Source organism: Amblyomma mixtum, chromosome 4, assembly GCF_055824585.1.
Source record: "Amblyomma mixtum isolate Tamu chromosome 4, ASM5582458v1, whole genome shotgun sequence".
NCBI lineage: Eukaryota > Metazoa > Arthropoda > Arachnida > Ixodida > Ixodidae > Amblyomma > Amblyomma mixtum.
Window position 1 is genome coordinate 35,871,837 of NC_143015.1, and position 17,579 is coordinate 35,889,415.

General features: G+C 48.6%; 1 protein-coding gene and 1 long non-coding RNA gene across 2 annotated transcripts; one reads left to right on the forward strand and one right to left on the reverse strand.

Annotated features, from left to right (window-relative positions):
* Window positions 1–2,906: 2,906 nt before the first annotated feature.
* LOC149346127 (uncharacterized) lies at window positions 2,907–4,218 on the reverse strand. Its single transcript, XM_089541258.1, has one exon. The coding sequence runs from the start codon at window positions 3,999–4,001 to the stop codon at window positions 2,907–2,909; it is 1,095 nt and encodes a 364-aa protein (XP_089397384.1). The 5' UTR covers window positions 4,002–4,218.
* A 4,497-nt stretch (window positions 4,219–8,715) lies between these two features.
* Window positions 8,716–11,777, forward strand: LOC149346128 (uncharacterized). Its single transcript, XR_016292058.1, has 2 exons — window positions 8,716–8,856; window positions 11,607–11,777. It is a non-coding gene; the product is annotated as an uncharacterized LOC149346128 (long non-coding RNA).
* Window positions 11,778–17,579: the final 5,802 nt, after the last annotated feature.

The following is a 17,579-nucleotide window of genomic DNA, read 5'->3' on the forward strand; positions in this document are numbered from 1 at the left end:
GACCAGAAGTAGAAGGCGGCAGAGGCCCATAAAGGTCGATGCCCACACGATCAAACGGACGGGCAGGACAAGGTAAAGGCTGCAATGGCCCGGAAAGGCGCTGCGGTGGTGACTTGCGGCGTTGGCAGTCAAGGCATGAACGAATATACTTTCGTAGAAAGGTATACATGCCGCGCCAGTAGTACCGGTGCCGAAGGCGCGTGTATGTTTTTAAGAGACCAGCATGGGCGTTCTGGGGTTCGGCATGAAAAGATGCGCAGACTTCAGCACGTAAGTGGCGAGGTATGACAAGCAACCATTTTCGACCATCTGGCATGTAATTCCGGCGATAAAGAATACCGTCTTGCAAAGTGAAATGGCGGGCTTGACGTCGAAGCGAGCGGGAGGGCGCTGACGTAGTGCGGCCGGAGAGGAGGTGCACGAGAGAGGTTATCCAGGCATCTTTGCGCTGCTCCAGATGCATGTTTGGAGGGCGTAACGAAGAGAGCACGGGGTCAATGCTAGAGATTGTCGCATCGTTTGCAAGTAGCGGTGAGCGGGAGAGGGCATCGGCGTCAGAGTGCTTGCGTCCGGAACGGTAGATGACTCGAATGTCGTACTCCTGAAGTCGCAGTGCCCAACGACCAAGTCGGCCGGATGGATCCTTCACGGACGACAGCCAGCATAAAGCATGGTGGTCGGTGACTACGTCGAAGGGGCGGCCGTAGAGATATGGTCGAAATTTGGTTATTGCCCACAAAATGGCCAAACATTCTTTTTCGGACACGGAGTAATTGATCTCGGCTTTAGAAAGTGTGCGGCTGGCATAGGCGACGACATATTCATGAAACCCAGGCTTCCGTTGTGCCAGCACAGCACCAATGCCAATGCCACTAGCATCCGTGTGGATCTCGGTCGGAGCGTCCGGGTCGTAATGGCGAAGTATGGGTGGTGAAGTAAGGAGCCGGCGCATTGTAGCGAAAGCATCATCACATTTGGAGCACCACGACGACAAGGAATTTTGGGCTTGAAGTCGCGTCAAAGGTGAAATGATGGTGGCGAAATTCCGGATGAAGCGGCGAAAATATGAGCATAGACCGATGAAACTCCGCAGTTCTTTGGGCGTGGACGGCTTCGGAAATTCGGCGACCGCACGAAGTTTTGCGGGATCCGGAAGGATGCCGTGTTTAGAGACGACGTGACCGAGGATGGTCAGTTGGCGAGCTCCGAAATGGCACTTTTTCAAATTTAATTGCAGCCCTGCGGTGGTGAGACAAGTGAGCACTTGGCGCAGGCGAGTCAGATGCGTCGAAAAGTCGGCCGAAAACACGACGACGTCGTCAAGGTAGCAGAGGCACGTCTTCCAGCGTAGGCCCCGCAGGACATTGTCCATCATTCTTTCGAATGTAGCAGGGGCATTGCAAAGCCCAAATGGCATGACGTTAAACTCATATAACCCATCAGGCGTGACGAATGCTGTTTTTGCGCGATCATCGTCGGCCATGGGTATATGCCAATAACCAGATCTCAGATCGAGTGACGAAAAAAATTCTGCTCCTTGTAGGCAATCGAGGGCGTCATCTATGCGCGGCAGAGGATAAACGTCTTTCCGGGTTGCAGTGTTCAGCCGTCGATAATCCACGCAAAATCGGATAGAGCCGTCTTTCTTGCGAACGAGAACGACAGGGGAAGACCATGGGCTCTTCGAGGGCTGTATAATCCCGCGCTCCAGCATGTCGTCGACTTGCTCGGTGATGACGCGACGCTCCGAAGCTGACACGCGATATGGTCGCTGGCGCAGAGGAGGATGGGTGCCAGTATCGATGGTATGGGTGACAGCGGAAGCACGGCCGAGTGGAGTTTGGCACGCATCAAAAGACGAACGAAATTCGCACAAAAGAGCGAACAGCTGGTCACGGCACGCCGAATGAAGGTCTCCATCGATAGCACTGTACAGAACGTCAGAGGGTGGTCGGTGGGACAGGGGAGCCGGAGTGAGAGCATCGAGCGACGGTGTAGGAGCGGCCTGGGCGTCGTCAACGACTTGTAGAAGTTCAGCCGATGCTACGTAACCAATGCATTCACCACGAAGCAGAGTCAAAGGAGTGGGCAGATGATTGCTGATGAGCATGGTTGCGGTGCCAGAAGTCATTGTGAGGACAGCGAAGGGAAGCGGTAGGTTCCTGCGGCGAACGAACAATTCCGAGGGAGTAAAGAGTACAGCTGTGTCGGGTGGGTCGGCTGGAGAGATACAGGACAGGGAGACTACAACGGACGAGGAAGCAGGAAGTTCGACATCATGGGAAAGGAGAAGTTTGTCCGGATACTCAGCGGTTTCGGCAGTGGAGTCGTCGGGTAGGACAGAGAGTGTGACTTCAGCACGGGCGCAGTCGACGACAGCAGAGTGGTCCGACAGAAAGTCCCACCCAAGAATGACGTCATGCGAGCAGGAGGAGAGTACCACAAACTCAATTGCGTAGATGACGTCTTGGATAGCAACTCGTGCAGTGCAAGCGGCGAGCGGCTGAATTTGCTGGGCGTCAGCAGTACGCAGTAAAATACCAGGGAATGGCGTCAAAACTTTCTTGATGCGGCGGCAAAATTTCGCGTCTATAACTGATACGGCTGCTCCGGTGTCTATCAAGGCACACGTCGCAACACCGTCTACTACTACATCAACGACATTGGCGGGGGACGTCAGAGGCCTTGTAAAGTTCGGCGAAGGCGCAGCTCTTGCCTCGTGAACTGCGCTCACTAGTTTTCCGCTTCACTGGGGCTGGCGCGGCGGCGCATCGGAGAGATGGAACGGCGCCGCGGAGAATGGGAGCGGTGCGGCGGTGCGGACTGGTTGTCAGTGGTGAATGCAGATGGTGGCGAACTAGGCTGCATGCGGTACCGCTGCGTGTGAGGTCCGTATGCTGAGTGCGTCATGACGTCAGTAGGCGGATAATAAGAGTGATTGCGGCAGTAGCGAGCGACATGTCCGGCAATGCCACAGGCAAAACAAATGGGCCTGTTGTCCCGAGTGCGCCATGGGCGACCGAGGGGAGGGGGGCCGACGCCATGTGCGGCAACGATGGTGGGGCGGGAACCCGATACGGCCGGCCAGGTCGTGGTGCCAAGGGCGGCGGAGCTGCTGTGGCGTCGGAGAAATTGCCCGTGGTATGAGGAGCCGGGCGGGACAGGACGGCGGCGTAGGTAAGCGGGGCAGCCACTGCCTGCTGGGGGACTGGTGGCACGGCATCCGCGATCTGCAGGGCGTCTGCGACCTGTGCCTGGATGGTCTGCTGAAAGGCCGGCGGAAGTGCTGGAGACGGAGCTGGGGGCGCATGCACGAGCGCGAGTTGACGTGCAACTTCTTCACGGATAAACCGCTTCACCTCTTGCATGAACTGGGGTTCTCCAGCGACCATGGCATCCGCAGATAGTACCTCGGCCTGCCGCAAAGGGCGACGAGCGAGGACGCGTTGCTTGCGCAGCTCCTCGTAGCTCTGGCACAAGCTGATGACGGAGGCAACGGTGTCCGGCTGCCTGGCAAGAAGCATCTGAAAGGCGTCCTCGTCGATGCCTTTCATAATGTGCTGGATCTTATCGGCTTCAGTCATCTCAGAATTGACGCGCTTGCACAGGTCTACGACGTCTTCCACGTAGCTGGTGAACGTCTCACCTGGCTTCTGCGCCCGCTCACGCAAGCGCTGTTCAGCGCGAAGCTTGCGCACACCAGGACGGCCAAATACCTCGGCAAAGCTCGTTTTGAAAGCCGACCAGGTGGTTATGTCTGCTTCATGGTTGCGGAACCACAGGTTGGCGACGTCAGCAAGGTAGAAAATAACGTTGTTAAGCTTCATGGTATCGTCCCAGCGGTTGTGCGTGCTTACCCGCTCGTAGGACGCCAGCCAATCTTCGACATCACTGTCACCTGTGCCGCTGAAGACAGCTGGGTCTCGCTGCCGAGGCATGCCAGCGCAGATAACAGGTGCTGGCGGAACCGATGACGGCGGCGGGGATGTGTTTCTCGGCATTTGGGTGGTAACGGTGCCGTTTCTCAGCTCCAGGACGGGATCAGAGTCCACCTCCACCACTTGTAATGGGCTTTTCGGGTACAACGCACAAAGCACAGCTCGACACAAAGCACAAAGCGCGGAACGGCGTTCACCGACAGGCACTGGTTCCAACGGCACCAACAGGAAGCGCGCGCTCGCCGAGAGCAGTCCCGCTGCCGCGCGAGCACTTCTTCTTCATCACATTTAATATATCTTAGAACAGTGATGTATCAATTCCTGTTGAACCCTGACACCCCTTCCGAAGAATGTCCACCCTGAATACCATCAATCCCGCCCAGTCGCGCGAGCCAAAGCTCTCCATAAAGAATATGGCACTTCAGAGGACGTGCGCTGGGTGGACGCCGCGTGTAGTCCAGACCGTTCAGTAGCTGTGGCTTACCATCCAGCAGCCCCCCCCACTTACCCATTTCATAGACCCCCCTTGTACCCCGGAAGAAGCAGAGGAAGCAGCTATAGCAATAGCCATCGCCGAAACCAATGCGGCTTATATAGTTAGCGATTCAAAAACAGCCATTCTTAGCTTCGCCCGCGGCCGCGTCTATCCCCCCGCGTGGCAGATATTGAGAATGTGCACCCTAAATTCCGATAGGAGTATTGAGCTCGTGTGGGTGCCGGCTCACTCTGGCAATCCTGGAAATGAGGCCGCCGATAACATAGCCCGAGGACTTATTTGCCGGGCAAATGGCGACCACAGCCGGAATTTCTCGAGGGAGAGGGCACACACGTTCTCAGAACTGACTCAGCAAGCACGCCTTGCCCGTCGACTCTATCCCCCTCCTCACCCCCGCCTATCCCACTCCCAACAAATCCTCTGGAGGCGACTGCAGACCCGAACTCTTCCTACCCCTCAGCGTCTATCCTACTTCCGCCATGTTTCCCCGGAGTGCACTCTCTGCGGAGAATCGCACGCCACCCTGGACCACATCCTCTTCGGCTGCCCTGCCGATCCTCCCCCGCAGGGACAGCCCGCCATCGGTACATGGGAGGAATGGGAGGCCCTCCTTGCGTCGCAGGACCCGGACACGCAACTTCGCTGTGTGAACCGGGGTGCCAGTGCCATGGCCCTACGTGGCCTGGACACATGCGCGTAATGTGAGGGCTGTGCGGTGGCCCTGAGACCTTGCACGGTCCAAACTCGCTCGCATAATAAAGTTTTCCATCCATCCATCCATGATTACAGCTCCTGTTATGTTTGTTTGTTTGGTTTTTTAATATGCATGTTCACATCATTTTCGCCGTAGCAAACCAATATGTCCCTATTATGTAATGCCTTCGGGCCTTTAAGGAAATAATAAATGAAATGAATTTTGTCTGGTTGTTGTAACTGCTGCTGCGGCTTCCTTGTAGGCTTCTGCACAAGTGAAATTCTATGAAGTAGCGATAAGACCTGTAAAGTGGGCCACATACTAGAGACATCTGCCTGTGCGTTAATTTGATCCAGGAAGGCTTTTCCAAGCTCGAGCAGCAAATCACGCCCATGCGAAAGCGCACGGCCTGGGCTATATTGTTTCGCGCCATTATTGAATGACGCCAACGTTCTACGCAATGCATTGTCCGTGTGTTGTACTGACAAGTGTGTGCGCTACCTTGGATGATGTAGAGCTGGACGCCCCCACTCCAGTTGTTTTGTACTTTGTGTGGTGCGCGTGTGTTTGTACTGTGCTCTGCATAAACTTCACGCGCGTGCGACCTGTATATATGCTTATATTTATCATGTATATACGTAAATAGATTTATTGTCAGTGTACTCCTCCCCCTGTCCTTTCTACTATCCCCTCACCTCTGTCTTTTCACTCCTACACGCTGCCTGCTATCCTTCATTTCCGCTGCCCCAGCTCAGGTGCTTCCAGCAGCGATAGCAGATGCCGGGGCTAGCAACAATTCTTTTACCTTCCATATTCAATGCAAAATAAAAACCACTACTACTACTACGTTCAGAAACAGGAAGAGAGCAGAGTGGGTCAATGAAAAAACGCGGGTTAACGACACCCTGAAGTCGAATACAACTCAAAAACGATACGGCAGAAAACTCCTCGAAGGAGTCCCTCCAGCCAATGGCGTCGGACGATTTCCCCCTTTGGCCTGCTCTCCCCACTCTCCCCCTTGACCGATCCCCCTTGTACCTGCAAGCGTGAAATCGCAGTGGGCGGCATATGAACGGGGAATAACAAGGGCCTAATCGGATTAACCACGGCGTCATAAAAATTGGTCTACGCCATTGGCTGGAGGGCCTCCTTGGAGGGGCATATGCCGCTTCATTCTTGAGTTGTATCCGAGCATAGTCGAAATCAAGAGGAAGAAGTGGGCTTGGGCAGGGCATGTAATGCGTAGGCAAGATAATCCACTGGTCCTTAAGGGTAACGGAGTGGATTCCAAGAGAAGGCAAGCGTAGCAGGGGACGGCAGAAAGTTAGGTGGGCGGATGAGATTAATAAGTCTGCGGGGATACGGAGGCCGCAACTGGCGAAGGACAGGGTCAGTTGGAGAGACACGGGAGATGGCTTTGCCCTGCAGTGAGCGTAGTCATGCTGATGATGATCAACAGAAGGTACCTCCACACCGCTTCAAACGGCACTTGTGCCGCTCCTAGCAAAGTTGTTGTGATTGGCTATTATCCCTTATAAAAATGGTCTATAGACTTTCTATAGACTTTTTATAGACTCTATAGCCATCCTATAGACTTTTCCTTTTGTCTATAGACAGTCTATAGAAAATCTATGGACTAAAGTCTATAGCTGCTTCAATTTCCTTTTGTCTATAGACGGTCTATAGACTCTCTATAGACAAAGGTCTATAGCCGCCTCAATTTCCTTTCGTCTATAGACTGTCTATAGACCATCTATAGACTAAGGTCTATAGCTGCCTCATTTTCCTTTTGTCTATAGACTGTCTATAGACTCTCTATAGACTAAGGTCTATAGCTGCCTCAATTTCCTTTTGTCTATAGACACTTTATAGACTAAAGTCTATAGCTGGCTCAAATTTCTTTTTGTCTATAGACTGTCTATAGACACTTTATCGACTAAAGTCTATAGATGGCTCAATTTCCTTTGGTCTATAGACGGTCTATAGACTCGCTATAGACTGAAGTCTATAACTACCTCCATTTCCTTTCGTCTATAGACGGTCTATAGACTCGCTATAGCCTTAGGTCTATAGCCGCCTCAATTTCCTTTTGTCTATAGACTGTCTATAGACTAAGGTCTATAATTGCTTCAATTTCCTTTCGTCTATAGACGGTCTATAGACTCGCTATAGACTAAGGTCTATAGCCGCCTCAATTTCCTTTTGTCTATAGACTGTCTATAGACTAAAGTCTATAATTGCTTCAATTTCCTTTCGTCTATAGACGGTCTATAGACTCGCTATAGACTAAGGTCTATAGCTGCCTCAATTTCCTTTTGTCTATAGACTGTCTATAGACTAAAGTCTATAACTACTTCAATTTTCTTTCGTCTATAGACGGTCTATAGACTAAGGTCTATAGCTTCCACAATATCCTTTCGACTATAGACGGTCTATAGACTCTCTATAGACCAAGGTCTATAGCTGCTTCGATTTACTTTTGTCTATAGACGGTCTATAGACTCTCTATAGACTACAGTCTACAACTACCTCAATTTTCTTTCGTCTATAGACTGTACACTATAGATAGTCTACTGCCTATAGACCAGTCTATAACAATCGTAATTTTATCCAACAATATTCGATACAATGACTTTCGACTAAGTGCAGAACAATGTGAATTCATTTTTGCACTGCATGTTGAGGGGACCTGCATGTAGTGACCGCAACTATGTCGGGAGTCCCCCACCTCCTTCGCTATTACGGAAATTAAAAAGTATTGCGTAAGGCCATTACAACACCCTCCTGTATATTGTTTTCAGGAGCATTGACAAGCTCCTTTTCGTTATACCGTGACGTATATTGTCAATACAATTAAATATTTAATGCTAACAAGTAAGCCGAGGAAAGGCAGCCGTTCTTGAACTAAGGGCGCCCGCAAACCGTACTACATCGAACGAATACGCTGTCCCTTAAAGGAATCGCTCTACACAATTCCATTCCATCTTTCGATCGTTACTGTCCAACGCGCTGAAATTAGAAACATTTCATCAAAGGTTCTACATTTCTCTTTAAAACGTCCTGAAGATAAAGGGGGAAATACGGGTGTGAGAATTCAAGGAAGCGCCCATGCCTTAGAAACACTTTAGATTAATCTCAAAGAGCCTGGTCCTCTGTGCGATTAACATCTGCCATTTCTACCTTTGCAGTTTTTATTCACGTGAATAAGTGCTGCGACGCAACAGTCACAAAGCCAGCATTTTTTCGTTCCTACCCTTGCACCTGTTGCTTCGGAGCCGATGACACGCTGATGTGGCGCATATCAGTTTTCTAAACACGAACACATGCAAAAAAGACGTTGTGCTATGCAACCTTATAATTATTATTTGAGAATTGTACAGCATACTATTCGGTGAGAGATGCGGCGCGTATACCGACAAGAAGTTAGATTTCGGTTCTGTTTTCACGAAAACAGTAAGATTTTTAGAGGGTAAGCGAAGAATTTAAGCTTGTAAACCAATTGCCTTCTGTGGTCTTGGATATCAGATCAAGCTGCACACGGCAAGAGTACGAGCGATAAAGATACGACCGTGAAATGGGTTTCTGTTTCACGTTTTACCCATTTTACCGCTAGACGGCGGAAAATCATTCGGGCTGCTAACAACCCTGTGCGTGGCTGCATCAATGGCGTTGGAGTGTTTTTCGCGGATTACGTTTTCTTCAAAATCCAGCTTCATCGTCCGCTTACGGTAAGTCTACACGTTTATATTGTATTCATTTGGTCTCCTAAACCACTCTAAGCAGAGCTGTGTGTGCAGAACAGATTATGTGCGCAGTTACAAACGTCCTATCTTGTCCTATCTTCGTTTCTAAGGCGGAAGCCATCGGGTTCTCGACTAATGCCGCTTATCTCTGTCCCGCTGTCTTTACTAACGCGCGGAAAGGCAGTCTGTGCGATGCCCTTGATGATAAGCCGCTCCTCGCGAGCTGTCTACTAGATTTTTCGTGTTTCAAGGTAGATGCGCGGCCAGAAATGTCGTTTAGCCTGTGAATGACGGCCGAAATGGAACTTTGTGTTAGTTAGCGCCGTGTGAGCTCAATTTACTTTGCACCTCCGAAAACGTACTTACATACAGTCTCGCTCAGTGGTGGATTACATTTGTTTTCTTATCTTTGTGTTATCGCCTCTCTGGACCATGGAGTGCTGTTCTTTTTGAGGTGTGCATTGCTTGCTACGTATGGACGCTCGCTCGGTGCGCGTCGTGGACGCCGACGTTTCAGCAAAGGTGTCTTGTAACGCTATAGACTGGAGCGCGAGACGTTTGTCAAAGTTGTATTCAAGCGGCGCTGGAGGAATGCTTATAGTGTGATGGGTGAATAAAATTCGTTGCCGGCGCGAATGGCCGTCGTGCTCAAACACCGCGAAGAACCCACGAGCTTCATCCCATCTCCCCTTCGTTGCACACGTATGGATTCGTCCGTGTCTGTCATCGGAGCCGTTGGCCGCCGCCGCTGGCTTGCGGGCACTTGATTTTGAAAGCTGGGTAAAGGTCGGCTCGACAAGAGGTGGCTTACATTTCGTTCCGAGTGGTTCGTTCATGAATCCCGCTCACGCGTGCACAGATATCTAGAATACCATTTGCGCGAGAGGCAAAGTATGTGTTTCTGATTTCAGACTGCTACGTTACGAAAGCGCCGATGTGACTCGCCGCTTATTTGCGCCTAAAATTAAATTAAGCTCTCGTGTTATTATGGCTGCGCCTGTTGAAGGCGTTAATTGTTTCATTGAAGTACTTCCTACTTTGAGCACGTTCAATGCTTTCGCTGATTTTTCTAGCAGCGTTGGGTTAGCTGCCTCCATGCAAGAAACACACCTCTTTACTGCGCTGTTGGAGCTGCACTTGAAGGAAAAACTAAGTGAATTTCAGGCGGTATTTTATCGTGACAGTCAGTAATTTGCTGTCTCAACCTCGCGACTGCTTTTGAAACGGCGCAGCTGCAGCCTCTGTGTACTGTATTAGTTTTCTGAATAATGAGCGCGGCATGGAAGCGCTGCAACCCGCTTGTTTCTAAGAGCGCGCGCAGATGTACGAGTATGCTGTTCCGTCTTTCTGCTTCAAGTTATAGGCGCAAATCTGTGGTGTACTGGTTGCTTCTACCTACTGGTTTTGTATAGCTTGTGCCCGTTTGAGTATCGGCTTACGTACACTCGGCCAAATCTTGAACTGGCTTAGGTGTTGCATCGCTAAATGCACCTGTAAAAAGGTGCCTTTTGGCTACACTGCTGGCATATTCATGTTGTAATTTGATGCGTGAGATGGCATTTCATAGTTTCTTTTTGTTAATATAATGTTTGAGTGGAGTACTTGCATGTTTAGATCAAAGTTATCAGAAATATTCATCGTCTGCCGCTACGATGAGCCGAAACAAGCGGAATACGCAGCAATGGTTATGGTGGCGTATTTGCACTAATCTGGGTAAACGCCTTGTCCGCCATGAAAGGAGTGGTACTTTACCCAGAGGATGAGGCCATATGGACAAGATCCATTGCTGCGTATGCCGCTTGTTTCAGCTGTTCGTAGTGGCAGACGAATGTTTCTGATAACGTTGATCTAAATACGCAAGTACTGCACTCAAACATTATATGAACAAAAAGGAACCACGAAATGACATTTCACTCGTTAAATTACAGCATGAATATGCCAGCAGTGTAGCCGAAAGGCACCTTTTTTACAAGGTGCATTTAGCGATGCAACACCCGAGCCAGTTAAAAAGTTGGCCGAGTGTACCAGGCTTAATTCACGCAAGGTACTCTGAAGCGCTTCTTCTATAGCGGTTATAAGAATAAATGCTGCAATATTCTCCTTTTTGCATCCCTCTATAAGGTGCACTGAATCTGTATTTTATTGAGGTGGCATTCTTAACAGCTCCTTGCGAGTCAATGCAGATATGTGGCACAATGGTTCGAAGTCTTCTGTTACAAATAGTGTAAAAGGATTGCCATAAAGAGATCAGTATTGGCTGTAACAGTATTGCCATACAGAAATCAATATTAGTACTGGATTCAGAGTAGAGTGCTCCAGGGATTAGGGGTCTTTGTTATAATGTTTTATGACGACACTTATAATCTGTAGTGTATTTACTGAAATGATTGAGCCGGCATGATAGCTCAGTGGCTATCATGTTCGTATGGCGACCTGAAAGATGCAGGTTCGATTCCGGCCTAGGCGGTCGCATTTTAATAGAGGCAAAATGCTAAAGGCCTGTGTACTCTGCACAGGTGACCGAAATTATTCCCCAGCCTTTCACTTTAGCGTCTCGTAGCGTGTGTCGCCTTGGGTCTTTGAACCCCATAAAACCACACCAAAAGATCAAGATTGCCTATCTAGAATGGCATAGCCAGGATATGCCTTGCATTGTAAAGCACATGTGTAGAGATGGAATGGAAATTTTTTTTTCAGTTCCTCTTATATTATTTTTTTTCCTTCGTGCTGTACAGGTGAACATGTCCGGATGATTTACTGCAGACAACAGGCCACAAGAATGCTTCTGAGGAAACTAGCCGGACTGTTACTTTCAACTTTTATGTTACTGTGGTGCATTCTTATGGTGCATGTATTGCATATTCCCAGCCTGGATAGCTTGGAAATAAACTAAATTTGTAAGTATATTGATTGTTTCATGCGTGAACTCTGTCTGGTAACCTTTTTCAATGATTGTGGACAGTCTATAGGCAGTCTATAGATAATGATCTACTAATAGTTTAGTAGACAGAGGTCTATAGACTGTCTATAGACAAATGTCTTAGCACTGCCTGGCCACACACCTATGGAATGTCTATAGACAGTCTATAGACATATGTCTACTGGACCAGTAGACTTTTGTCTGTAGACTGTCTATAGACAGTAATCTACAGGAAGTCGATGGCCATAAGTCTATAGGTCGTCTATAGTCCGTCTATAGACAAGTGTCTATAGACGGTCTATAGACAGCTCTATAGGAAATGTATGACCATAAGTCTATAGATCGTCTATAGACTGTCTATAGACCTGTGTCTATAGACTTCCTATAGACCTATAGACTTTCAGTAGACATTTGTCTATAGACTGTCTATAGACAAAAGTCTACTAAAAGTGTATGGCCATAAATCTATAGACTGTCTATAGACCAGTCTAAAGGATTTGTCTATAGACAGTCTATAGACTTCATAGACTAAAGTCTATAGACAGTCTATGGACTGTCTATAGAAATTTTTATAAGGGATGCCTCGTCCTTATCTGTGTTTTATGCGAAGCATATTACTAGAGCTACACAACAGCCCGTCGAGCGCGGCGGTGGAGCTACCATTGACCTTTAGCGTGACCACGTGACACCACGCGACAACATGACTTCACAGCAGAGGAGAGATGGGCTGCCGGCTCGCGCGGTCGGCCGCGGCGGTGGAGGCTCCACATCAGGGGCGCTACCTGCTGCTGCTGGGGGTACATCAATACAGTCTATAGGGAATGGTGGCGGTGGTGGAATAACTAAGGGTGTTTCCAATGTACTTTCCATGGGTGCCAAGAATGCTGTTGTAGCCGGTGCTGGGGCAGCGGTTGTACACTATGCATTGAATTCACCGATGATCCCGTATATAGCTGCCACGGCAATCCTTCCTACATTTCTAGTGGTTGTATTAAAATGACCAAGTATTCAACCAAGGAAAGCCATGTATTACCAAGCCTAGCCATCAATATGCTTCGCATCTGACTAGGCTTAACCTTAGCTAAGCCTCAGCCATTTTTTATAGATAAAAGAAGCTACATAGATTTTTAAAAAAAAAACCTTGTAGCGGCTGCTGCGAGGCACGGCTGTATAATTCGAGGTCAAAGGAAGTTGGCTTTGACTTATCACTTTTAGACGTAACCGCGGGGATAATGGTGAATGTGCGTGACAGAGTTCAGTTAATTAACAGCCAAGAATAATCAACGCGACAGTTGTCGTACGTGACATTAAGGAAGCGGACATAACTGAGCACGGGCTAGTCAGCTGGTATCAATGTGGCCGCCATAACGGCCGGGAGGAGGTGGTGGAGTAGAGAGAGGAAAATAAAAATACAGAATAAAATTTCTAAAATAAAAATCGTAGAATAGCCGAAGTAAGACCCACATCGTAGCGAAAATTCACACGCGAAAACACACCGTTGCTCGATAAAAACCGTACGCACAATGGACATATGGGCTGTAAGGGCAGTTCGAGATGGCCCGGGGACGGAATGAATAGTACCGCAATTTCACTCTCGGGTGCACAGTCGTGGGAAATATGATAGGCAACAAACAATTTCCACAAAATTGTGAATTTCTTGGTTATCTCTTTTATAAATTTGGGAGTCAACTTTTAATACCCGCCGCGGTTGCCCAGTGGTTACGGCGCTCGGCTGCTGACACGAAAGACGTGGGTTCGATCCTGGCCGTGGTGGTCTAATTTCGGTGGAGGTTGAATTCTATGCAGAAGGGTTGAAATGCGGGCCAGTTGGTACATTGTAAACTGAGAAAAAAACCAGTCACACAAGACGACGTTGTGGTGTGTACTCTCTTCTTGTCCGTCGTCTTGTGTGACTGGTTTTTTTTCTCAGTTGAATTCTAGAGGCCACTGTACTGTGCGATGTCAGTGCACGTTAAAGAACCCCAGGTGGTAAGTTCCGGAGCCCTTCACTACAGCGTCCCTCATAACCTGAGTCACTTTGGGACGTTAAACCCCCATAAACCATAAACTCAGCTTTGAATAATATGCGCGAACAGGAAAAATAGCTAGAAAACAAAAAAACTGTGTTTCTCACACATAACTGCGGAGTATGAAATAAATTAACGCTCAAAGTTTGTTCCCTCTTATATTTATCATGACTCTCCATGGGCAAGGAAGAAAAAAATATAGAAGAGGCTATAGCTAAATCCGCTGCGTGCCCATTACTCACCAGCCCAGACAAGCAAACGCACGTGCTAAGCTGCTGTTGTTTCGCACTGTCCGCCTGTTTTCCAACAATCATCTCCGCCTCGCATGTACTGTGGACGCTCCGTTGTTCAGGGCAGCGTTCGCGAGAAACCCTATCGCCTGCCGTTCGCTCGGCGGTCGATCGCCCCGGCCAAAACAACGTCTCGCGGTGAACAAACGAAAGTTCGCTTACTTGCGTTCCCTTCCTAGCCTCTCACCGTCACGTGCGGCCTGACGCACGTCACTCACGTCAGCGCCGACGCCCCGTTGCCGTGGGAGGAGCGCTGCTCGGAGTTGGGCAACACAGAGGCGGCGATAGTGGAGACGTGCCCTCCACGTGCGGCCTCTTCCAGCAAACATGTCACACGAAGACCATAATGGTCGGACAGTGAATTTAGTGAACTCAACCTATTAAGTTCCCATAAAGCAGCGTTCGCAAGAGTCAACAGGTTATTTGCGCAACCGGATGTAAAAAGCAAAGTGGTGTCTTCAGCTTATATAATGAATTTCGCGTTGGTGTCAATATTTATTGTCATTAATGTAAATAGAAAATTACAAGGGTTCAAGAATGCTTCTTTGAGGTACACCAGAGTGAATGGGTAAATTATTTCAAAAGAGTTATTTGCGGAAATCCTCTGACACCTGAACTGCAGATAGATTTTGATTAAGCTACGAAATAGTCACCTAAAACCACATATTTCGAGTTTTGTGAGCAGAGTGCTATAGTTAATTGTATCAAATGCTCTACACAAATCGATGAAAAGGTTTAGTGTTATTATACTTTGTTCAAATTCTTGTAGTATTAGTTCATTTTGTGTTAGTAGAGCCAACTCTGTCGAGCAGTTGTTTCAGAAACCGAACTGACAGTCAGTAATAGTATTGTGCTTTTCACAGAAAGTAGTCGTTCTCAGGGTTATTAACTTTTCTAGACGTTTTGAATAAACAGACAAAACGGATATTGGTCTGTAGTTAGATTTTTATCACCACATTTGAAACGAACTGTTACCATTGGGAGCTGCATGCGCTTAGGAATCGTGCCTTTTATAAACCACGAGCTATCCACACTAGTGCATTGCACGGGCTCGGGCCAGCCCGAAAGCCCGGGCTGGGCCGGGCCCGGGCCTGAAGTTGCGGGCCCGGGCCGGGCTCGGGCTTAAAGCTGCGGGCCCGAGCCAGGCTTCGGTCCGTACAGAAACGGCTGGTGTCCGACTTTTCATTCAATATTGCAGAGTGAAGTGCAGAACTGCGGCATTGAAGCAGCGACACGTTTGAGCTATGAGTTATAGTACGCGCTGAGAAAAAAACTAAGCTTTATTCATTGACTTACTTATTTCTTTCTTTCCACGCCGCGGTGCAGTAAGAGCAAAATTCAACCGGCCTTAATTGGCCATTGATCATTCGCGTTCCCAAAACATACCTATACACTATTAGAAATGCATTAGGGAAGAACATATTAGTTTAGGACGCTTATGGTCTTCAAGCACATACCATGAAATACTCAAGCCTTTTAGCTTTTCGTTTCTACTGAAAGGTGACCAGTTCGGCTATGAGCTCAACCTGTGAGATCGCGTTCAGTAAAAAAAATGTCATCCTACTGCTTGCCAGGTAGCTTTAATATTCATACTTCGCAGGCGGCAGAATATAACTGATTACAATCATGGGGGAACGCATAGTAGGCTAATACGCGTGTATGCAGCCCTTTTTATTTGGCTGTCGGAACTTCCGAGTTTATCTTTGCCCACCTACACGAGATCAGTCTCCAAAAGACGGGCCTGGCGAGAACTACTCTTCATCACTTCCTTCTGGGTTAAAAAGAACCAACTTTCTCTAAGCCAAACTGCGGTTTCAGAACCTTTGTCGGCCAGTTCCTTATCGGTGTAGTAGCAGTCTACTTGTTCAGTTACTGTAAAACGGGCCGGGCCGGGCCCGGGCTGGGCTTCGCTCCGGGATTCACGGGCCGGGCCGGGCTCACTAGAGCGATAATTTAGCGGGCCCGGGCCGGGCCCGGGCTTCAAGCCGCGGGCCTGGGCCCGGCTCGGGCTTCAGGTCGCGGGCCCGGGCCGGGCTCGGGCCTCAAAGTCAGGCCCGTGCAGTGCTCTAATCCACACGCTCAAGAACTGAGCATATCACATCTAAAACTTGTCTTACGTAGCGGATTTGCAGGTTATTAATATCGCAGCTCTTACTGTTTCGCAGAGCGGAGAACGTAAGATAAATCTCTTCGGAGCTAGTGGGATGTAGAAATGCACTATCACAATTTCTGGTATTCAGGTGCTCTGCGGAGAATAGATCGTGCGAACTATTCACCAGGGAGACGAAATAATTGTTAAAAGCGTTTTCTGAACGCGTGGCCGGAAAAGGTTGACCATTAAGCATCAATTCTCGTACGCCCGCTGAATGCCGACGCCCAATGTTAACCCCTGTGCTAAGGTTACTCCCTGTTGTGTCCGTTCGCATTATTGCTTCGGGATGAAACAACCCAAGAAGGTAATCTTTCTTGGCTTGTCTGAGAGCTGCCGTTACCTTGTTTCGGAACTTCTTAAATTCGAATAGATGGCACGCGTTTCTTGTGTCCAAAAAGCGTTTAAACTCGGCATCTTTTTGTTTCATTAGCAGTGCACGTTAAAGAACCCAAGGTGGTCGAAATTTCCGGAGCCCTCCACTACGGCGTCCCTCATAGCCTGAGTCGCTTTGGGACGTTAAACCCCATAAACCAAACCAACCAGTTTCAAAAGTGTATCGGTGACCCAAGGTTTTCTAGCTTTTTAGGCTTCAGCTCTTCGGGGGGGGGGGGGGGGGGGGGGGGGGGTGGAGGCTCGTATTCCGTGTCTACGTCAGACTGATTGTAGATGTCAGGCCAATTTGTTTTTGACATTCTGATGCGAAACTCGTGTGTGGCCGGATTAAATCTTCAAATCTCAGTGGAGGGCAGTATTTTTCTTTATGCGAGGTATATGGTTCCACGAAAAGAAATACTGGCAAATGATCGCTAACATGAGCGCAAATTACTTCGCAGTTAATTGTCCGCCAGTCAATGTTTGTAATGAAAACATCAAGTAAATTTCACATTCCTTGTTTATGCGAGTTGGACTAGCAGTTGTGTTGAAACATGCATTGGCTTCTAATAGTGGAGTTAAATAGGTACGAAAGCCCCGCCGCGGTGGCTCAGTGGTTACGGCGCTCGGCTACTGACCCGAAAGACGCGGGTTCGATCCCGGCCGCGGGGGTCGAACTTCGATGGAAGCGAAATTCTAGAGGCCCGTGTGCTGTGCGATGTCAGAGCAGGTTAAAGATTTCCAGGTGTTCGAAATTTCCGGAGCCCTTCACTGCGGCGCCCCTCATAGCCTGCGTTACTTTTGGACGTTAAACCCCAATAAACCAGGTTTTCCCAAATAGATACGAAATTTTATTTCGTTCAGCATGCTAATATTTATACCGTAACCCAAGACGAACTCATACCTATTTGCATTAATCCTGGATAAAAATGTTTCTATATACGTAA

What these genes read in the sequence shown, in the direction of transcription:
- LOC149346127 (XM_089541258.1), bottom strand. Translation starts at nt 4,001, where the DNA reads ATGCCGAGAAACACATCCCCGCCGCCGTCATCGGTTCCGCCAGCACCT.